At 50.0% G+C, this 24,637-nt stretch overlaps 1 protein-coding gene across 2 annotated transcripts in view; it reads right to left on the bottom strand.

The window, feature by feature from the left end:
- SRCAP (Snf2 related CREBBP activator protein) overlaps positions 1-24,637 on the bottom strand; it is a 261,121-nt gene that overhangs the window by 109,941 nt on the left and 126,543 nt on the right. For both annotated transcript variants that reach the window (XM_088462894.1, XM_088462895.1), the window contains exon 10: positions 3,470-3,577. In XM_088462894.1, coding sequence (XP_088319020.1) covers positions 3,470-3,577 — 108 coding nt within the window. The remainder of the gene's footprint in view (positions 1-3,469; positions 3,578-24,637) is intronic.

Genomic DNA, 24,637 nt, shown 5'->3' with positions numbered 1-24,637 from the left:
TCTCATCACCCACCAGCTCTCTCCTCCCCAGTCTGTACTATCCCCAATCACATCTCCTGCCTCCTCCACACCCAACCACCATTCCTGTATCTCATCACCCACCAGATCTCTCCTCCCCAGTCTGTACTATCCCCAATCACATCTCCTGCCTCCTCCACACCCAACCACCATTCCTGTATCTCATCACCCACCAGCTCTCTCCTCCCCAGTCTGTACTATCCCCAATCACATCTCCTGCCTCCTCCACACCCAACCACCATTCCTGTATCTCATCACCCACCAGCTCTCTCCTCCCCAGTCTGTACTATCCCCAATCACATCTCCTGCCTCCTCCACACCCAACCACCATTCCTGTATCTCATCACCCACCAGCTCTCTCCTCCCCAGTCTGTACTATCCCCAATCACATCTCCTGCCTCCTCCACACCCAACCACCATTCCTGTATCTCATCACCCACCAGCTCTCTCCTCTCCAGTCTGTAATATCCCCAATCACATCTCCTGCCTCCTCCACACCCAACCACCATTCCTGTATCTCATCACCCACCAGCTCTCTCCTCCCCAGTCTGTACTATCCCCAATCACATCTCCTGCCTCCTCCACACCCAACCACCATTCCTGTATCTCATCACCCACCAGCTCTCTCCTCTCCAGTCTGTACTATCCCCAATCACATCTCCTGCCTCCTCCACACCCAACCACCATTCCTGTATCTCATCACCCACCAGCTCTCTCCTCCCCAGTCTGTACTATCCCCAATCACATCTCCTGCCTCCTCCACACCCAACCACCATTCCTGTATCTCATCACCCACCAGCTCTCTCCTCTCCAGTCTGTACTATCCCCAATCACATCTCCTGCCTCCTCCACACCCAACCACCATTCCTGTATCTCATCACCCACCAGCTCTCTCCTCTCCAGTCTGTACTATCCCCAATCACATCTCCTGCCTCCTCCACACCCAACCACCATTCCTGTATCTCATCACCCACCAGCTCTCTCCTCCCCAGTCTGTACTATCCCCAATCACATCTCCTGCCTCCTCCACACCCAACCACCATTCCTGTATCTCATCACCCACCAGCTCTCTCCTCCCCAGTCTGTACTATCCCCAATCACATCTCCTGCCTCCTCCACACCCAACCACCATTCCTGTATCTCATCACCCACCAGCTCTCTCCTCTCCAGTCTGTACTATCCCCAATCACATCTCCTGCCTCCTCCACACCCAACCACCATTCCTGTATCTCATCACACACCAGATCTCTCCTCCCCAGTCTGTACTATCCCCAATCACATCTCCTGCCTCCTCCACACCCAACCACCATTCCTGTATCTCATCACCCACCAGATCTCTCCTCCCCAGTCTGTACTATCCCCAATCACATCTCCTGCCTCCTCCACACCCAACCACCATTCCTGTATCTCATCACCCACCAGCTCTCTCCTCCCCAGTCTGTACTATCCCCAATCACATCTCCTGCCTCCTCCACACCCAACCACCATTCCTGTATCTCATCACCCACCAGATCTCTCCTCCCCAGTCTGTACTATCCCCAATCACATCTCCTGCCTCCTCCACACCCAACCACCATTCCTGTATCTCATCACCCACCAGCTCTCTCCTCCCCAGTCTGTACTATCCCCAATCACATCTCCTGCCTCCTCCACACCCAACCACCATTCCTGTATCTCATCACCCACCAGATCTCTCCTCCCCAGTCTGTACTATCCCCAATCACATCTCCTGCCTCCTCCACACCCAACCACCATTCCTGTATCTCATCACCCACCAGATCTCTCCTCTCCAGTCTGTACTATCCCCAATCACATCTCCTGCCTCCTCCACACCCAACCACCATTCCTGTATCTCATCACCCACCAGCTCTCTCCTCCCCAGTCTGTACTATCCCCAATCACATCTCCTGCCTCCTCCACACCCAACCACCATTCCTGTATCTCATCACCCACCAGATCTCTCCTCCCCAGTCTGTACTATCCCCAATCACATCTCCTGCCTCCTCCACACCCAACCACCATTCCTGTATCTCATCACCCACCAGATCTCTCCTCCCCAGTCTGTACTATCCCCAATCACATCTCCTGCCTCCTCCACACCCAACCACCATTCCTGTATCTCATCACCCACCAGCTCTCTCCTCTCCAGTCTGTACTATCCCCAATCACATCTCCTGCCTCCTCCACACCCAACCACCATTCCTGTATCTCATCACCCACCAGCTCTCTCCTCCCCAGTCTGTACTATCCCCAATCACATCTCCTGCCTCCTCCACACCCAACCACCATTCCTGTATCTCATCACCCACCAGCTCTCTCCTCCCCAGTCTGTACTATCCCCAATCACATCTCCTGCCTCCTCCACACCCAACCACCATTCCTGTATCTCATCACCCACCAGCTCTCTCCTCTCCAGTCTGTACTATCCCCAATCACATCTCCTGCCTCCTCCACACCCAACCACCATTCCTGTATCTCATCACACACCAGATCTCTCCTCCCCAGTCTGTACTATCCCCAATCACATCTCCTGCCTCCTCCACACCCAACCACCATTCCTGTATCTCATCACCCACCAGATCTCTCCTCCCCAGTCTGTACTATCCCCAATCACATCTCCTGCCTCCTCCACACCCAACCACCATTCCTGTATCTCATCACCCACCAGCTCTCTCCTCCCCAGTCTGTACTATCCCCAATCACATCTCCTGCCTCCTCCACACCCAACCACCATTCCTGTATCTCATCACCCACCAGATCTCTCCTCCCCAGTCTGTACTATCCCCAATCACATCTCCTGCCTCCTCCACACCCAACCACCATTCCTGTATCTCATCACCCACCAGCTCTCTCCTCCCCAGTCTGTACTATCCCCAATCACATCTCCTGCCTCCTCCACACCCAACCACCATTCCTGTATCTCATCACCCACCAGATCTCTCCTCCCCAGTCTGTACTATCCCCAATCACATCTCCTGCCTCCTCCACACCCAACCACCATTCCTGTATCTCATCACCCACCAGATCTCTCCTCTCCAGTCTGTACTATCCCCAATCACATCTCCTGCCTCCTCCACACCCAACCACCATTCCTGTATCTCATCACCCACCAGCTCTCTCCTCCCCAGTCTGTACTATCCCCAATCACATCTCCTGCCTCCTCCACACCCAACCACCATTCCTGTATCTCATCACCCACCAGATCTCTCCTCCCCAGTCTGTACTATCCCCAATCACATCTCCTGCCTCCTCCACACCCAACCACCATTCCTGTATCTCATCACCCACCAGATCTCTCCTCCCCAGTCTGTACTATCCCCAATCACATCTCCTGCCTCCTCCACACCCAACCACCATTCCTGTATCTCATCACCCACCAGCTCTCTCCTCCCCAGTCTGTACTATCCCCAATCACAACTTGCTTCTACCATTTCAATACCGTGTCACTCACCGGATGTCTCCTGATCAGACAGTTGGCTGTCCTCACTCTGATCACACAGATCTTCCTCAGACTGTACCATAGAATACTTTAGCAGCAGATCGTCTAAGGACATCTCCCCTGTAAAAGTAAAAAAAAAAATCCTGTTAAGAAATTATTTTTATTTGTGCGGGAAATGCATATGAGAACTTGGCACCGAGCACCCACATGCAGATGGGTTGTGTCCTTACACTAAGGGAGGAGGAGCGAGAAAGGGTGAGGGCTGAGCAGACTGAGTGCGTGTATATTACGGGTGCATGACCCCTCACAAAATCAGCAGCTGGTTCTGATTGGCCAATAAGACATCTTATAGCTCCAAGAACAAATCAGGATCTGGACCTATAAAATGAGGATTGTTGGTAATAAGTAGCAAGTAACGCGAACATGTGTGGAATACACATACTTCTAGGCTTATTACCAATCATCACTATATAGATCCTGACCCGAATTTGTTCTTGGAACTATTGGTAATAACATGGAGATATGATGGAGGTTATTACCCCCAAACTTCTGGCCGTGCGACGGGGAGGAAGGTGACCCATCGTATGCTAACACATTCATCTTCATGGCAGAAGAAGATATTCTCTCTCTCCAGACCTGAGACCTGTATACACATAGTAGTGTACTGTAGGTACATAGATGACGAGGTCTTAGTAATCTTATGGAGAACCATAACTAAACAAAAAGCCCAGCTAAATTCACATCAAATTGATCACAATACAGAACATTCTCTAAAAGTGCCCATATGTAACAATAACAATGGGTTATAGATACCTCTGACCATCGCCATGTGTAACGGCGATTTCTCAAAGTCACGTGTCATGACTGTGTGCATTCTGTGTACCCTGGGTAACGTGTGCTCACAGTACTATGACAATCTGACCGTGATGTGTATTATTATAGTTCCCCTAAAATATATATTTCAGGAATGTATTTGATATGATTTGGTAGTTCAAAACCGTGTCTGCATTGCATCAGCTACTCAGAACCAAGTGGCCAGGTGCTTAATAGTCTATGAAGACAAAGCTTCATGGAAATGTGTTTGCTCTTCACCCTAGGGTGCCCTTGTGCAAGCCCTACACACAGACACACCGGTTGCTAGAGGGTCATTTTTTACCTTAGCTTATCAGCTTTCCTACAATAAAATACATTTTAAGCCCAGAGAGTTATACGAGGCGTAGGTTCCTGTAGCTGTTCTAATTTACATATACACAGACCTTGGGAAAACAAAGTGCCAATCCTTTTGAACCCGGAGAATTCGGGGGTTCTGGGGGAGAAGGTAGTTGTGGAACTCTAAGGATCAGCAACCCACACTACTCGGTGTTCACTCTATAAGGGAGAAGCTTTGTGCTAGTAGTGCTCCCATCTCCTGTCCTGTGGTCTCCGCCACACAGATCTCCTAATACCTCAGAGTAATATAATTTTATCCTTTTCTTTTGTTTGAAATCAATCTGCATTTATGTGAATTATTAAGTATGGTTTAAGTGTTTGGCGATCGCAAGAGCGCTATTCTGAATAGTCTTTGCGGTGGCAGCTTGAGTAAAACCTACTTCACCACCGCCCCTGTGTCAGGTTGGCGTATCGGGGCGTAGGCTGGGGTGCGGTGCTGAGACAATACCAAACCCAGGGACTGAAGTAACATGGTACTGGCCAGCACTGCCCATCCGCAGCAGCTCAGAGCCGGCACAGACAGCGATAGAGACAGCAGCTCAGAGCCGGCACAGAAAGGGATAGACAGCAGCTCAGAGCCGGCACAGACAGCGATAGAGACAGCAGCTCAGAGCCGGCACAGACAGGGATAGAGACAGCAGCTCAGAGCCGGCACAGACAGCGATAGAGACAGCAGCTCAGAGCCGGCACAGACAGTGATAGAGACAGCAGCTCAGAGCCGGCACAGACAGCGATAGAGACAGCAGCTCAGGGCCGGCACAGACAGCGATAGAGACAGCAGCTCAGAGCCGGCACAGACAGTGATAGAGACAGCAGCTCAGGGCCGGCACAGACAGTGATAGAGACAGCAGCTCAGAGCCGGCACAGACAGTGATTGACACAGTGATAGAGACAGCAGCTCAGGGCCGGCACAGACAGCGATAGACAGCAGCTCAGAGCCGGCACAGACAGTGATAGAGACAGCAGCTCAGGGCCGGCACAGACAGTGATAGAGACAGCAGCTCAGAGCCGGCACAGACAGCGATAGACACAGTGATAGAGACAGCAGCTCAGAGCCGGCACAGACAGTGATAGAGACAGCAGCTCAGGGCCGGCACAGACAGCGATAGAGACAGCAGCTCAGAGCCGGCACAGACAGTGATAGAGACAGCAGCTCAGGGCCGGCACAGACAGCGATAGAGACAGCAGCTCAGAGCCGGCACAGACAGCAATAGAGACAGCAGCTCAGGGCCGGCACAGACAGCAATAGAGACAGCAGCTCAGGGCCGGCACAGACAGTGATAGAGACAGCAGCTCAGGGCCGGCACAGACAGCGATAGAGACAGCAGCTCAGAGCCGGCACAGACAGCAATAGAGACAGCAGCTCAGGGCCGGCACAGACAGTGATAGAGACAGCAGCTCAGGGCCGGCACAGACAGCGATAGAGACAGCAGCTCAGAGCCGGCACAGACAGTGATAGACACAGTGATAGAGACAGCAGCTCAGAGCCGGCACAGACAGTGATAGAGACAGCAGCTCAGGGCCGGCACAGACAGCGATAGAGACAGCAGCTCAGAGCCGGCACAGACAGTGATAGAGACAGCAGCTCAGGGCCGGCACAGACAGTGATAGAGACAGCAGCTCAGAGCCGGCACAGACAGTGATAGACACAGTGATAGAGACAGCAGCTCAGAGCCGGCACAGACAGCGATAGAGACAGCAGCTCAGGGCCGGCACAGACAGTGATAGAGACAGCAGCTCAGGGCCGGCACAGACAGCGATAGAGACAGCAGCTCAGAGCCGGCAGACAGTGATAGAAATGAGGAGGAAACTCAATAAGAGATTATGCTGGAAAAAATGTTACTTGGGGCTATGACCAATTTACAAAGACAAAAGATAGAGAGAGGTACTTGCATTCCCAAGGAAAAATAAGACAAAAAACGAAAAGAAAGAAGGTAAAATGTCCCAGGGGTTACGGCTTCATCCACATAAAGCAGCCTGTTATTACCTCTGAGCCGGGCTGGGAATCCGTGTTACCGCAGAGGCAGATTATGAAGTCCATACAGACGTTACTAATATAAATTTACCTCTCTATTACAGCCCGTATTGCCGGTACATGACAAAGGGCTATTTTCATCTTCCTCCGACAGGGGAAATATTTAAAATTAGACATTAACTGTACCACCAGGTTTGTCGTGTATACCATCTTATGCCCTTGTGGAAGCCAATGTGGGCAAAATGGAGTGCCAATCGAGAGGGCTAAATGCGATGCATATACCTACTATTAGGACAGTTCTAGCCAAAGGATCGAGCGACCAACCGGTGGCGGCACTTTGCCAACCAATCTCTCTACTCAGAATTATAGGTCAGGTTTCATCTCTACCCAGGGGATGCGACAGACTGTTATACCCCGAGACCAGATTGGACCTTAGCCCCCAGGGGTCTCAATGAGCACTTAGGTGTATTACTAAAGAATCGGGTGGAGACCTAAGTATCATATTGGACGTTATTTTTAGCTTTTGTTGCTTATTTTACCAGTACACCTTTACCATACTACCCCCCGTTATAGCTGTGACTATACATGTGTGGCTTGTTCCTGCAGCTCTGCTATGTAACAATGACAGCATACTGGCGGATCCAGTCCCCAATGTTACTGCACTCTAATACGTATATACATTACACTTTGTTCTCCATCTAAGTGTGCGTTATGCTATTCAGTAACGTCATTCAACCTATTAATGCATCTTTTGTACTGTGTTAGTTTACCGTTTTAGACAATGTATACACATTAAGAGCTTCTGTATCTATGATTGTGTGGGATGTTACTATGGTGATAACCCCCCATGACGAACAGGTGCGCCTGAAAGCGGTGAATTTATCTATGGTAGGTGGGGTTATATAAAGGTAAGATTGTTACATTGTACCCTTGCTGTTCCTGATGACAGAGCGCGTAGGTGGTGTTATATAAAGGTAAGATTGTTACACTGTATCCTTGCTGTTCCTGATGACAGAGCAGGTAGGTGGGGTTATATAAAGGTAAGATTGTTACACTGTATCCTTGCTGTTCCTGATGACAGAGCAGGTAGGTGGGGTTATATAAAGGTAAGATTGTTACACTGTATCCTTGCTGTTCCTGATGACAGAGCAGGTAGGTGGGGTTATATAAAGGTAAGATTGTTACACTGTATCCTTGCTGTTCCTGATGACAGAGCAGGTGAGTGGGGTTATATAAAGGTAAGATTGTTACACTGTATCCTTACTGTTCCTGATGACAGAGCAGGTAGGTGGGGTTATATAAAGGTAAGATTGTTACACTGTATCCTTGCTGTTCCTGATGACAGAGCAGGTAGGTGGGGTTATATAAAGGTAAGATTGTTACACTGTATCCTTGCTGTTCCTGATGACAGAGCAGGTAGGTGGGGTTATATAAAGGTAAGATTGTTACACTGTATCCTTGCTGTTCCTGATGACAGAGCAGGTAGGTGATGGTTATATAAAGGTAAGATTGTTACATTGTACCCTTGCTGTTCCTGATGACAGAGCGCGTAGGTGGTGTTATATAAAGGTAAGATTGTTACACTGTATCCTTGCTGTTCCTGATGACAGAGCAGGTAGGTGGGGTTATATAAAGGTAAGATTGTTACACTGTATCCTTGCTGTTCCTGATGACAGAGCAGGTAGGTGGGGTTATATAAAGGTAAGATTGTTACACTGTATCCTTGCTGTTCCTGATGACAGAGCAGGTAGGTGGGGTTATATAAAGGTAAGATTGTTACACTGTATCCTTGCTATTCCTGATGACAGAGCAGGTAGGTGGGGTTATATAAAGATAAGATTGTAACACTATCCTTGCTGTTCCTGATGACAGAGCAGGTAGGTGGGTCACATTTTGGTCACATTTCCTCGGGTTGTGGCCATGTTAGATAACTGTACTGGTTACGTACAGCTTGGTCACATTTCCCGGACATCCGGTTGTGGCCATGTTAGATAACTGTACTGGTCACGTAGAGCTTGGTCACATTTCCCGGAAATCGGGCTGTGGCCATGTTAGATAACTGTACTGGTCACGTAGAGCTTGGTCACATTTCCCGGACATCCAGCTGTGGCCATGTTAGATAACTGTACTGGTTACGTAGAGCGTGGTCACATTTCCCGGACATCGGGTTGTGGCCATGTTAGATAACTGTACTGGTCACGTAGAGCTTGGTCACATTTCCCGGACATCGGGTTGTGGCCATGTTAGATAACTGTACTGGTTACGTAGAGCTTGGTCACATTTCCCGGACATCCGGTTGTGGCCATGTTAGATAACTGTACTGGTAACGTAGAGGTTGGTCACATTTCCCGGACATCCGGTTGTGGCCATGTTAGATAACTGTACTGGTTACGTACAGCTTGGTCACATTTCCCGGACATCCGGTTGTGGCCATGTTAGTTAACTGTACTGGTAACGTAGAGCGTGGTCACATTTCCCGGACATCGGGTTGTGGCCATGTTAGATAACTGTACTGGTAACGTAGAGCTTGGTCACATTTCCCGGACATCGGGTTGTGGCCAAGTTAGATAACTGTACTGGTTACGTAGAGCGTGGTCACATTTCCCGGACATCGGTCTGTGGCCATGTTAGATAACTGTACTGGTAACATAGAGCTTGGTCACATTTCCCGGACATCCGGTTGTGGCCATGTTAAATAACTGTACTGGTTACGTAGAGCTTGGTCACATTAGCCGGAAATCGGGTTGTGGCCATGTTAGATAACTGTACTGGTTACGTAGAGCTTGGTCACATTTCCCGGACATCGGGTTGTGGCCATGTTAGATAACTGTACTGGTTACGTAGAGCTTGGTCACATTTCCCGGACATCCGGTTGTGGCCATGTTAGATAACTGTACTGGTAACATAGAGCTTGGTCACATTTCCCGGACATCCGGTTGTGGCCATGTTAGATAACTGTACTGGTTACGTAGAGCTTGGTCACATTTCCCGGAAATCGGGTTGTAGCCATGTTAGATAACTGTACTGGTTACGTAGAGCTTGGTCACATTTCCCGGACATCGGGCTGTGGCCATGTTAGATAACTGTACTGGTAACGTAGAGGTTGGTCACATTTCCCGGACATCGGGCGGTGGCCATGTTAGATAACTGTACTGGTAACGTAGAGGTTGGTCACATTTCCCGGAAATCGGGTTGTGGCCATGTTAGATAACTGTACTGGTTACGTAGAGCTTGGTCACATTTCCCGGACATCGGTCTGTGGCCATGTTAGATAACTGTACTGGTAACGTAGAGCTTGGTCACATTTCCGGGACATCGGGATGTGGCCATGTTAGATAACTGTACTGGTTACGTAGAGCTTGGTCACATTTCCGGGACATCGGGCGGTGGCCATGTTAGATAACTGTACTGGTAACGTAGAGGTTGGTCACATTTCCCGGAAATCGGGTTGTGGCCATGTTAGATAACTGTACTGGTTACGTAGAGCTTGGTCACATTTCCCGGACATCGGTCTGTGGCCATGTTAGATAACTGTACTGGTAACGTAGAGCTTGGTCACATTTCCGGGACATCGGGATGTGGCCATGTTAGATAACTGTACTGGTTACGTAGAGCTTGGTCACATTTCCGGGACATCGGGTTGTGGCCATGTTAGATAACTGTACTGGTAACGTAGAGCTTGGTCACATTTCCGGGACATCGGGTTGTGGCCATGTTAGATAACTGTACTGGTAACGTAGAGCTTGGTCACATTTCCCGGACATCGGTCTGTGGCCATGTTAGATAACTGTACTGGTTACGTAGAGCGTGGTCACATTTCCCGGACATCGGGTTGTGGCCATGTTAGATAACTGTACTGATTACGTAGAGCTTGGTCACATTTCCCGGACATCGGTCTGTGGCCATGTTAGATAACTGTACTGGTAACGTAGAGCTTGGTCACATTTCCGGGACATCGGGTTGTGGCCATGTTAGATAACTGTACTGGTTACGTAGAGCTTGGTCACATTTCCGGGACATCGGGTTGTGGCCATGTTAGATAACTGTACTGGTAACGTAGAGCTTGGTCACATTTCCGGGACATCGGGTTGTGGCCATGTTAGATAACTGTACTGGTAACGTAGAGCTTGGTCACATTTCCCGGACATCGGTCTGTGGCCATGTTAGATAACTGTACTGGTTACGTAGAGCGTGGTCACATTTCCCGGACATCGGGTTGTGGCCATGTTAGATAACTGTACTGATTACGTAGAGCTTGGTCACATTTCCCGGACATCGGTCTGTGGCCATGTTAGATAACTGTACTGGTAACGTAGAGCTTGGTCACATTTCCGGGACATCGGGTTGTGGCCATGTTAGATAACTGTACTGGTTACGTAGAGCTTGGTCACATTTCCGGGACATCGGGTTGTGGCCATGTTAGATAACTGTACTGGTTACGTAGAGCGTGGTCACATTTCCGGGACATCGGGTTGTGGCCATGTTAGATAACTGTACTGGTTACGTAGAGCTTGGTCACATTTCCCGGACATCGGGTTGTGGCCATGTTAGCTAACTGTACTGGTTACGTAGAGCGTGGTCACATTTCCCGGACATCGGTCTGTGGCCATGTTAGACAACTGTACTGGTTACGTAGAGGTTGGTCACATTTCCCGGACATCGGGTTGTGGCCATGTTAGATAACTGTACTGGTTACGTAGAGGTTGGTCACATTTCCCGGACATCGGGTTGTGGCCATGTTAGATAACTGTACTGGTTACGTAGAGCGTGGTCACATTTCCCGGACATCGGGTTGTGGCCATGTTAGATAACTGTACTGGTTACGTAGAGCTTGGTCACATTTCCCGGACATCGGGTTGTGGCCATGTTAGATAACTGTACTGGTTACGTAGAGCTTGGTCACATTTCCCGGACATCGGGTTGTGGCCATGTTAGATAACTGTACTGGTTACGTAGAGCTTGGTCACATTTCCCGGACATCGGGTTGTGGCCATGTTAGATAACTGTACTGGTAACGTAGAGGTTGGTCACATTTCCCGGACATCGGGCGGTGGCCATGTTAGATAACTGTACTGGTAACGTAGAGGTTGGTCACATTTCCCGGAAATCGGGTTGTGGCCATGTTAGATAACTGTACTGGTTACGTAGAGCGTGGTCACATTTCCCGGACATCGGGTTGTGGCCATGTTAGATAACTGTACTGGTTACGTAGAGCGTGGTCACGTTTCCAGGACATCGGGTTGTGGCCATGTTAGATAACTGTACTGGTTACGTAGAGCGTGGTCACATTTCCAGGACATCGGGTTGTGGCCATGTTAGATAACTGTACTGGTTACGTAGAGCGTGGTCACATTTCCGGGACATCGGGTTGTGGCCATGTTAGATAACTGTACTGGTTACGTAGAGCGTGGTCACATTTCCGGGACATCGGGTTGTGGCCATGTTAGATAACTGTACTGGTTACGTAGAGCGTGGTCACATTTCCGGGACATCGGGTTGTGGCCATGTTAGATAACTGTACTGGTTACGTAGAGCTTGGTCACATTTCCCGGACATCGGGTTGTGGCCATGTTAGATAACTGTACTGGTTACGTAGAGCTTGGTCACATTTCCCGGACATCGGTCTGTGGCCATGTTAGATAACTGTACTGGTTACGTAGAGCTTGGTCACATTTCCCGGACATCGGGTTGTGGCCATGTTAGATAACTGTACTGGTTACGTAGAGCGTGGTCACATTTCCCGGACATCGGTCTGTGGCCATGTTAGATAACTGTACTGGTTACGTAAAGGTTGGTCACATTTCCCGGACATCGGGTTGTGGCCATGTTAGATAACTGTACTTGGTTACGTAGAGCTTGGTCACATTTCCCGGACATCGGGTTGTGGCCATGTTAGATAACTGTACTGGTTACGTAGAGCGTGGTCACATTTCCAGGACATCGGGTTGTGGCCATGTTAGATAACTGTACTGGTTACGTAGAGCTTGGTCACATTTCCCGGACATCGGGTTGTGGCCATGTTAGATAACTGTACTGGTTACGTAGAGCTTGGTCACATTTCCCGGACATCGGGTTGTGGCCATGTTAGATAACTGTACTGGTTACGTAGAGCTTGGTCACATTTCCCGGACATCGGTCTGTGGCCATGTTAGATAACTGTACTGGTTACGTAGAGCGTGGTCACATTTCCCGGACATCGGTCTGTGGCCATGTTAGATAACTGTACTGGTTACGTAGAGCTTGGTCACATTTCCCGGACATCGGTCTGTGGCCATGTTAGATAACTGTACTGGTTACGTAGAGCGTGGTCACATTTCCCGGACATCCGGTTGTGGCCATGTTAGATAACTGTACTGGTTACGTAGAGCTTGGTCACATTTCCCGGACATCGGTCTGTGGCCATGTTAGATAACTGTACTGGTTACGTAGAGCGTGGTCACATTTCCCGGACATCGGTCTGTGGCCATGTTAGATAACTGTACTGGTTACGTAGAGCTTGGTCACATTTCCCGGACATCGGTCTGTGGCCATGTTAGATAACTGTACTGGTTACGTAGAGCTTGGTCAAATTTCCCGGACATCGGGCGGTGGCCATGTTAGATAACTGTACTGGTTACGTAGAGCGTGGTCACATTTCCCGGACATCGGGTTGTGGCCATGTTAGATAACTGTACTGGTTACGTAGAGCTTGGTCACATTTCCAGGACATCGGGTTGTGGCCATGTTAGATAACTGTACTGGTTACGTAGAGCTTGGTCACATTTCCCGGACATCGGTCTGTGGCCATGTTAGATAACTGTACAGGTTACGTAGAGCGTGGTCACATTTCCCGGACATCGGTCTGTGGCCATGTTAGATAACTGTACTGGTTACGTAGAGCGTGGTCACATTTCCCGGACATCGGTCTGTGGCCATGTTAGATAACTGTACTGGTAACGTAGAGCTTGGTCACATTTCCCGGACATCGGGTTGTGGCCATGTTAGATAACTGTACTGGTTACGTAGAGCGTGGTCACATTTCCCGGACATCGGGTTGTGGCCATGTTAGATAACTGTACTGGTTACGTAGAGCGTGGTCACATTTCCCGGATATCCGGTTGTGGTCATGTTAGATAACTGTACTGGTTACGTAGAGCTTGGTCACATTTCCCGGACATCGGGTTGTGGCCATGTTAGATAACTGTACTGGTTACGTAGAGCTTGGTCACATTTCCCGGACATCGGTCTGTGGCCATGTTAGATAACTGTACTGGTTACGTAGAGCTTGGTCACATTTCCCGGACATCGGGTTGTGGCCATGTTAGATAACTGTACTGGTTACGTAGAGCGTGGTCACATTTCCCGGACATCGGTCTGTGGCCATGTTAGATAACTGTACTGGTTACGTAGAGCGTGGTCACATTTCCCGGACATCGGGTTGTGGCCATGTTAGATAACTGTACTGGTTACGTAGAGCGTGGTCACATTTCCCGGACATCGGGTTGTGGCCATGTTAGATAACTGTACTGGTTACGTAGAGCTTGGTCACATTTCCAGGACATCGGGTTGTGGCCATGTTAGATAACTGTACTGGTTACGTAGAGCTTGGTCACATTTCCCGGACATCGGTCTGTGGCCATGTTAGATAACTGTACTGGTTACGTAGAGCGTGGTCACATTTCCCGGACATCGGTCTGTGGCCATGTTAGATAACTGTACTGGTTACGTAGAGCGTGGTCACATTTCCCGGACATCGGTCTGTGGCCATGTTAGATAACTGTACTGGTAACGTAGAGCTTGGTCACATTTCCGGGACATCGGGTTGTGGCCATGTTAGATAACTGTACTGGTTACGTAGAGCGTGGTCACATTTCCCGGACATCGGGTTGTGGCCATGTTAGATAACTGTACTGGTTACGTAGAGCGTGGTCACATTTCCCGGACATCCGGTTGTGGCCATGTTAGATAACTGTACTGGTTACGTAGAGCTTGGTCACATTTCCCGGACATCGGGTTGTGGCCATGTTAGATAACTGTACTGGTTACGTAGAGCTTGGTCACATTTCCCGGACATCGGGTTGTGGCCATGTTAGATAACTGTACTGGTTACGTAGAGCTTGGTCACATTTCCCGGACATCCGGTTTCAGACATATTGCATTTACACCAATAGCAGCACAGCAGCTTATTTTCGCACATGCCCCTCAGGAAGTGCCCCGCACTCATTCCTTACCCTGAATCAGTGCAGGGTGGGCTACACTCCCTTATACTGTACGTGCATTACTTCTATAGGAGACATCTCCGATGTATGACGACATATAGAGATGGTCTTGCTTTGTGTTACAATGTATAACAGCAGATTTATGCTATGTGTCAGAACAGGATAATACATGGAAACAATACTAGGCTCATAACACAAATTACCGTGATACTAGACCATAGTAATCTTATAAGCAGATACAAATAGTAGCAGACATCTAGACGGACATTATGTGTATTATTAGGTCACATCGCATATGCTGACTATACTATACATGGAGAATAGGTTACTACTATTTACACCCATATTATTCAGTTCTGTGTATGGGTGTAAATTTAGTAACCATACATTGTATAATTACTATAAAATTTCGGCATATTGTTACAATAGGTTATGTGACTTGCACTAGCTATCCATGTGCCAGTATGCTCTGTAACATTTATACCATTGGAATAATGATAATTACAAGGGAAACATTCATAGTAGTTCTTGGAGGTAGTTCTGACAAAACGCGTTGGAGGTCTCTTTCTGTCCCTTGCCTAAGTGGAGAAAACAAGAGATATGGTAAGAACTTACCTTTGTTATCTCTGTTTCTACGAAGTCCATAGGGTCCACAGGGTTGACCTTGGGGTATAGCTGGATCTGGATCCACGGGCACCACGCAGTTAAAGCTTTGCTGCTCCCAGGATGCACTTGGGTCCGTCCTCCTCTATACCCCGCCCCGGCCACAGGCACCTCAGTTGGTAAGCAGCTAAGGCCGGAGGAGGAGACTAAACAGAGAGAAGGAAGACTGGAACACACAAGAAACCATACTCACAGAAATGGGAGACGGAAAACCGGTGACCAGCCACACAGCCCATTTGAAGCCAGGTGCGTCAGGGCGGGCGCCCTGTGGACCCTATGGACTTCGTAGAAACAGAGATAACAAAGGTAAGTTCTTACCATATCTCTTGTTTTCCACTTCAGGGTCCATAGGGGGTCCACAGGGTTGACCTTGGGGATGTCCCAAAGCAGTTCAACTAAGGGCGGGGACGCTCCTGTGCTGAAAGGAGTACCCGGCGCCCAAAGGATGCATCCTGAGAGGCGAAGGTGTCAAACGCATAAAACCTCAAAAACGTCTGAATTGAAGACCAAGTAGCCGCCTTACACAGCTGAACAGCGGAGGCGCCACGTCTAGCAGCCCAAGAGGGACCCACAGAACGAGTGGAATGAGCCTTAACAGAGGCTGGCACAGGTAAACCCTCCTGCGCATAAGCCTCACAAATAACTGAACGAAGCCAACGGGCTAACGTTTGCTTGTTGGCAGGCCAACCCCTCTTGTGAAAACCGAAGAGGACAAACAAAGAATCCGACTTCCTAACCGAAGCAGTCCGGTCCACATAAATTCTAAGTGCCCGGACCACATCCAAGGAAGCCTCACCAGCCGAAAGATCAGGTGACTGAAAAGCTGGCACAACAAGTTCCTGATTAATGTGGAACTTTGAAACCACTTTGGGCAAAAACTCAGGACGCGTGCGGAGCACTGCCCTGTCCTGGTGAAAAATCAGAAAAGGAGGGCGACAGGAAAGCGCCCCCAATTCTGAAACCCTCCTGGCCGAAGCAATTGCCAGGAGAAAAATGGTCTTAAACGTCAGCCACTTGAGCTCCACCGACTCAAGCGGCTCAAAAGGAGGACCCTGCAAGACCCTCAGTACCACCGTCAAGTCCCACGGAGCAACCGGAGGCACGAAGGGAGGCTGGATCCTGAGAACACCTTGGAAAAAGGTGTAAACATCTGGCAGTGTAGCAATCCGTCGCTGAAACCACACGGACAAAGCAGACACATGAACCTTCAGAGAGGCCAGGCGTAAGCCGAGGTCCAAACCCGATTGAAGAAATTCCAAGATTCTGGAAACCCGGAACACCTGCGGATCATAGTTTCTGGATTCACACCATTGAAAATAAGTGCGCCACACCCTGTGGTAAATCCGCGCGGAGGCAGACTTGCGTGCCCTAAGCATGGTACCAATCACTGAACTGGAGAAACCCCTAGACCTCAAGACGGCTGTCTCAAGAGCCACGCCGTCAAAGACAGCCGACCCAGATCCGGGTAAAGGCAGGGCCCCTGAGACAACAGGTCCCGACGCTGAGGAAGAAGGTACGGAGCGTCGATGGAGAGGCACCTCAGATCGGAGTACCAAGGACGTCTGGGCCACGCCGGAGCCACCAGCACGAGCGTGCCGCCGTCCTGCTTGAATTTCCGCAGAACCCGAGGAAGTAAGGATATCGGAGGAAACAGATACGCCAGGTGAAACGTCCATTTCACCGACAGAGCGTCTACCAGACAGGCGCCTGCGTCTCTTGTCCTTGACCCGTAAACGGGCAACTTGTGATTGTGACGGGAGGCCATCAAGTCCAGCTCCGGCAGCCCCCACCTGTCCACGAGTAGCTGAAACACCTCTGGGTGAAGCGACCATTCCCCGGGATGCACATCGTGACGGCTGAGGAAGTCCGCCTCCCAATTGAGGACTCCGGGAATGAAGACTGCCGAGATCGCTGGAACGTGACACTCCGCCCAAGCAAGAATGCGAGACACCTCCGACATTGCTGCCCGACTGCGAGTTCCCCCTTGGTGGTTGATGTACGCCACCGTGGTGGCGTTGTCGGACTGCACCTGAACCGCCCTTCCGTGAAGAGCGGGGCCGGACGACTGCAGGGCCCTGTACACAGCCCGCAGTTCCAGGATGTTGATGGGGAGAAGTGCTTCTTCCGCGGACCAACGACCCTGAAGCGATAATGAGCCGGTCACTGCCCCCCAACCCCGAAGACTGGCATCCGTCGTGAGCAGGACCCAGTCCGGGATCCAAAAGGGGCGCCCCTCGACCAGATGCACCGTCTGAAGCCACCAAGCCAAAGACTGCCGAACCTCCGCGGACAACACCAGCATCTGAGAGCGGATCCGGTGAGGTAACCCGTTCCATTCCGATAGAATCAGCCCCTGCAGGGGCCGGGAATGGAACTGGGCAAATTCCACCATGTCGAATGTCGACACCATGGACCCCAGAACTCTCATAGCTGAATGGACCGACAGGCGGCAACTGCTCAGGCAACTGTGTATCCGCAGCTGCAGGGAGGAGACCTTCTCTGGAGTCAGGAAAATCCGCTGCTGACGAGAATCCAGCAGGGCTCCCAAATGAACCATCCGCTGTGATGGAATCAGGGAGGACTTCTTCCAGTTTATCAACCACCCGTGTGCTTGAAGACAAGCAATGGTCAGGTGGAGATGTCGAAGAAGCACCTCCGGGGAGCTCGCCAGCAGCAGAAGATCGTCCAGGTACGGCAACAGACGTAGACCCTGACCCCGAAGGTGGGCAGCCATAACCGCCATCACCTTGGTGAACACCCTCGGAGCCATGGAAAGGCCAAAAGGCAACGCCCGAAATTGGTAGTGATGGTTCAGGATAGCAAACCTCAGATACCGCTGATGTGCCGGTGCTATGGGCACATGGAGATAGGCGTCCTGGATATCGAGGGAGACCATATAATCCCCGGGTTCCATCGCCAGAATGATGGAACGTAACGTTTCCATCCTGAACCTGGGAACTCTGAGGTATCTGTTCAGAGACTTCAAATTCAGGATAGGGCGATGAGAACCATTGGGTTTCTGTACCAGAAACAGAGTAGAATAGTACCCCGTCCCGCGCTGAGACTGCGGAACGGGAACAATGACCCCTGCTTGTAGCAAGGATTCTATAGCTACCTGAATCTGACCAGCTTTGGTCTTGTCCAGAGAAGGACTCGTACAGAAAAACTGGTGGGGCGGCCTGAACCGAAAAGACAGGGCGTACCCCTGAGAGACTACTTCTCGAACCCAGGCATCCGTGGTGGTATTGTGCCAACACTGGGCGAATTGGAGAAGTCGGCCTCCCACTCTGGGGTCCCCCAGAGAGAGGCCCGTCCCATCAGGCAGCAGGCTTATCCTCCTGCTTGGAAGAAGGGCGCCGAGCACTCCATGCCTGCTTCTTGGGCTTGGGTGCGGCCTTGGTCGCCGAATGTCTCGGGAAGGACTGGCCCTTGGCCTTACCCTGAACCCGAAAGGACCAAAAGGCAGAGCTCCTCACTTTAGCCGGCGCAGAGGCCGAAGGGAGAAAAGCCGACTTGGACTTAGCCAAAATATCCACTATTCTGTCCAAATCCGGACCAAATAGTAAATCACCATTAAAAGGCAAGGCCTCCAGACCCTTTTTTGAATCTGCATCAGCCCTCCAGGACCTCAGCCACAGGGAGCGCCGAGCAGATACCGCTGCAGCCGACACCCTAGAAGTGAGCAGGCTGGCATCCAAAGACGCTTCCCCAATATAGGAAGCTGCATCCCGCATCTGTCCCACTAACGCTCTCTGGATATCCGGAGCCTCATCAGGAAAGGTATCCTCCAAGGCATTGGCCCATGCCTCAATGGCTTTAGCCACCCAGGAGATAGCCATGGACGGGCGAGCCACCGCCCCGGAAAGAGAATAAATGGACTTTAAACAAGTCTCCACCTTCCTGTCCGTGGGATCCTTCAAAGAGGAGATAGACGGCAATGGCAACGTCGCGCTTTTGATCAAGCGGGTAACGTGGGAATCCACCGCCGGCGGAGTTTCCCATTTCCTGCAATGAGCTTCAGGAAAAGGATAGTTCGCCGCCAACCTCTTCTGTGGATGGAACTTCTTACTAGGTAATTGCCAGGCCGCCGCCATATGATCCGATAATTGATCAGACAGGGGGAACACAGTTGAGGTCACCTTGGCCTTTTTAAAATTAGGAAACTTCGACCTAGGAGCCGGCGCATCATCCTCAACATGTAGGATAGCCCGCACCGCCCTAACTAAGGCTGGAACATTAATGGAGGACTTAGCTTCCACCTCCTGCCCCATGACATCAGAGTCAGAGTCCTCATGGATTTCTCCATCATCTGAGGACACTTCCGAGTCCGACAACTGCGCAGCTAGTGAACTCACAACCGGACGTTTAGACACCCTTGGTGGCACATCACCTTGCAACATAGACTGAAACGCCGAGGATGAAGCCGCCAGACTCTGTACGGAGCTGGATAGAACATCCACCCAAGGCGGAGGAGCCGTCGGAGCAACACTCTGCAAAGGCACTACAGACTGACACGTCCCTGGGGAAGACTGCACATACACAGGCAGTCCCGAGTAAGGACCCACAGTCTGGGCCCCGGGGGAAGACCGCAACATTTGTGGAACCCTCGGGGAATGGGGGATGGTGGGCTGCGGTAACGCCCTAGAAGGGACCGCTGATGGGACCGATAACCGGTCCGCAATAGACGCCAGCACCTGTGAAAACATCGCCCAAGGAGGGTCCTGTGATACAGGGGGGTTGGAGGGGCCCGGTACCAGCTGGCACCGTCCGCACAGACCATCCTGAGATAAGTCCTCCCCATCAACTCCAGCAGCACAGCGTCTGCAGGAAAATAGCACAGGAGCCACAGAGCGCTCAGTCTCCTCATCCGACATGATACCGTAAATACACAAGAAATAGGTATCACCAGAGGAATTACGGTTTTAACACCCGCGCACTCACCAGTATGCGACACAACAGCCCAGATATGGTACTGTGTAGCACACAACAGTATGTGACTGACCCCACAAATACGTGTTTTATATATGTGAGGGTCTCAGAAAAACGCCCTTCCCCCACACACCTGCCGGGCCGTAGGAGAAGGAAAGGGATAGTTATAAGCTGACAGTAAGGAGAATAAGTCACAGACAGGCAGCACTAGCAATAGTCACATACAATGCAGAAAAGTTATACTCACTGCACCTTCCGCTACAATCAACCGCCCAGATTCAGTATCTGGGAGGGCTATAGCGCTGTGTACACTGTCCTTTAGCAGGGGAGAGGTACACAGGGGGACCGGTCCACTTGATACCGCCTGGGAGTCTGCGATGTGCCAGTAAAGATGGCCGCCGGAGACCTCAGAGGAGAAGTGGCCGAGAGATAAGAGCAGCTCAGCGACGCCAGACTGCTTGTTGAAAGGCGCGCTGAGCTGAGGGGAGGAGCCGCTAGACAGGGAAGGCTGCCTCCCCTGGCTAGCAATTAACCCCCGGGTTGCCGGTCCCGCTACCAGCCTGATACCCTGGTGGTCTAGCGGACACGCGGGGTATTCCTCAATTGAGGGGGAGCCCGCCGCCGCCGCTAGCGCCTCCGGTCTGTCCCCAGAGACCGGAGGCTCCTGACTGCATTGAAGTATCCGCGGGCCGCCGCACGCGGCGACCCGCGGCTTACCTGATCCCCGTCGCGTCCGGCAGCAGTCAAGGGAGTCCCCAGAGCCCGGCTAGTACAGGCTCTGGGGTCCCGCCGCGATCCCCAGAGCTGTACTGGCGTCGCGGCGCCAGCGGGGAGAAGGAGCGGCAGCGTGGACGTCCTAAAGGACAGTCTGATGCTGCCGCTCTAAAAGTGTAAAAAAAGAAGAAAAAAATAAAAAATTTCTCTTTTAAAATAAAGCTTAGGGGCTGCTCCTGCAGCCCCACTGCGACAGGGTGACCCGACTCCGGCCGGGCACCAACTAAAAACTGAGGTGCCTGTGGCCGGGGCGGGGTATAGAGGAGGACGGACCCAAGTGCATCCTGGGAGCAGCAAAGCTTTAACTGCGTGGTGCCCGTGGATCCAGATCCAGCTATACCCCAAGGTCAACCCTGTGGACCCTGAAGTAGAAACCACCATCCGCCCAGTGACTGGGGAGGGGGAGCCTACAGGGAACCACCCACAGCTCCACCTGCTTTAGGCAATACAACATGTAATACTGTGCTAATGAATGATGAACCTACTCTCCGTGTTAAATAGGACTGGTTTGTCGGACTTTATACATGTGTTTGGTCAGACTTAATAGCAGCTTATTAGAATGCACAGTCATTGTTATGGTGCATACACACGGTCAGATTTTCCCTTCAAATCTGAACGATAACGATTTAAAAATCATTCAGTCGTTCATATCTGAAGGAAAATCTGACATATCTGACATGCCTGAACGATGAACGATGAGCGTTCCCGTTTGTCAGATAACGATATCTGACATCTGATGTGTTTGCCGTCAGACTTGGACGATTCCATTAATTTTAATGCAGTCAAAAATCATTCAAAACTTTGGTCAAATCGTTCATCTGACAAATCTGACCGTGTGTATGCTCCATTAGGCTGGATTTTACATCTGGTATAAAGTTACATTGTATCCTATGCTTTGTATGTGCATCAGCTCACAATCCATGATTAATGACTGAGGATACAATACAGGGAAGAGATGGACCAGATACTCTGAGGAGGACAATGATACAATACAGGGAAGAGATGGACCAGATACTCTGAGGAGGACAATGATACAATACAGGGAAGAGATGGACCAGATGTTCTGAAGAGGACAATGAAACAATACAGGGAAGAGATGGACCAGATCTTCTGAAGAGGACAATGATACAATACAGGGAAGAGATGGACCAGATACTCTGAGGAGGACAATGATACAATACAGGGAAGAGATGGACCACATTTTCTGAAGAGGACAATGATACAATACAGGGAAGAGATGTACCAGATCTTCTGAAGAGGACAATGATACAATACAGGGAAGAGATGGACCAGATACTCTGAGGAGGAGAATGATACAATACAGGGAAGAGATGGACCACATTTTCTGAAGAGGACAATGATACAATACAGGGAAGAGATGGACCAGATCTTCTGAAGAGGACAATGATACAATACAGGGAAGAGATGGACCAGATCTTCTGAAGAGGACAATGATACAATACAGGGAAGAGATGGACCAGATCTTCTGAAGAGGACAATGATACAATACAGGGAAGAGATGTACCAGATCTTCTGAAGAGGACAATGATACAATACAGGGAAGAGATGTACCAGATCGTCTGAAGAGGACAATGATACAATACAGGGAAGACATGGACCAGATCGTCTGAAGAGGACAATGATACAATACAGGGAAGAGAAGGACCAGATACTCTGAGGAGGACAATGATACAATACAGGGAAGAGATGGACCAGATTTTCTGAAGAGGACAATGATACAATACAGGGAAGAGATGTACCAGATGTTCTGAAGAGGACAAGGATACAATACAGGGAAGAGATATACCAGATCTTCTGAAGAGGACAAGTGGAGGCATCGCCCTTAGGTACCAATCAGATTCTAGCTCTCAGTTATCTAATAAATGCTATAAAATGACAGCTGGTAGCTGATTGGTTGCTATGGGTAACATCACCACTTGTCCTCTTTAGGTTTGATAAATCTCCCCAACAGTGAGACGTTCACATCCCAATCCAAACACTCACTTCTATATAATTAAATATCCACAGCCAGCTCCCATATGTAGGATGTGTACAAAACCTACCCCCAAGCTCTCTATGTATGCTCCTTACAGCCTACTGTGCATCACACATGGCATCGGGGGGGGGGGGCAACAGTAACAATATCGCTTCTACAGAATGATAAATTAGATTTTTACTCACCGTAAAATCTCTTCCTTGGAGTCCATCTGGGGTGCCATTACTGTGGGTATTAATAGTGAGCTGCGGAGTAAGGCACTAACCAATTAAAACTGTCTCCCACCACCTATATAACCTCGCCCTTCCCACCAGAACATCAGTCTATGTTTAACAAAGCCGGAGAAAGACCCACGGAAGAACTGAGAAACCAGAAACCAACAGGTAACCAGTATGAAACCAAACAAGGGAGGGATCCCGGCATCCCCCAAAAGTATGGAAGCAGTAAAATGTTGTGAAAGTGTGTACAGATGACCAGGTAGGTGCTCTACCGAGGCTCCATGCCGTACAAGAGGCTCCGACAGCACACGTCGAGGGAGCCCGAAATGAGGCCGGAACCGTCACATTCGAGGACAAATATGCCTGCCTAATGGCTGAGGTGACCCATCTAACGATGGATCCTTTCAAGGCTGACCAGCCTCTTCTTGGTGCATCAATCAACACCAACAGGGAATCCTTACACCTCAAAGACGCAGTACGGTCCAAGTAAATGTGTAACGCACGTACCACATCCAACAGCGCTGTGGAAGAAGCTTCATTAGTTACTGAATTCTGTCGAAAAGCTAGAAGGACAATATGTGGAAAGCCGATACCACCTTCTGCAGAAAGGAAGGTTTAGAGCCGTATTCAATCTGAGTCGGACCCGCAATACTTTTTCGACTCCCGGACTTTCCGCCTACTTCGCCTGCGGAAAAGTATTGCGCGCGTGCCCGCGTATCCCCGTAATTCAATTTGAAAGTATGTCGAAAACGGGAGCCGGCGAAACTGAAACAAGTGGAAAGTCATGTCTGATTTGGGGAAATCAGCCTGACACCCCCTAAAAGATGCTCTGACATGGGGGTTCCCTATGATACCCCCCGATTTGTCTTGCTGAAGGCATTTGGTGTTTTTAAACGGGCTCAATAGCTGCTAAACAGCGTTTTTCTATAAGTGGTGCAGAATAGTACTCAGGAGGGTTTTTTTTGAAGAAATAACTAATTCCAGCAAATTTGGGGTACTTGAAAATGGGGGCGAGCATATTTTAAAGTTGCTAAAGTTAAGTTTAAAAAATCGTGAAAAATCCACCTGCCGTGAGCACCTGCAATGAAAAAAAACACCTGGGGCGTACTTGGGGACCCCCATGGAGTGTAGTTCGCTAGTTTTTAACTTTGTTCTCTAATTATTTTTTTCGCTCCTCAAATTGAGAGTGATTTTTTTGGAGTGTTCTTAAGTGTTTTT

This window comes from Taudactylus pleione, unplaced genomic scaffold (assembly GCF_031769625.1).
Source record: "Taudactylus pleione unplaced genomic scaffold, aTauple2 ptg001287l, whole genome shotgun sequence".
Classification (NCBI taxonomy): Eukaryota; Metazoa; Chordata; class Amphibia; order Anura; family Myobatrachidae; genus Taudactylus; species Taudactylus pleione.
This window is presented reverse-complemented; position numbering and strand designations above follow the sequence as displayed.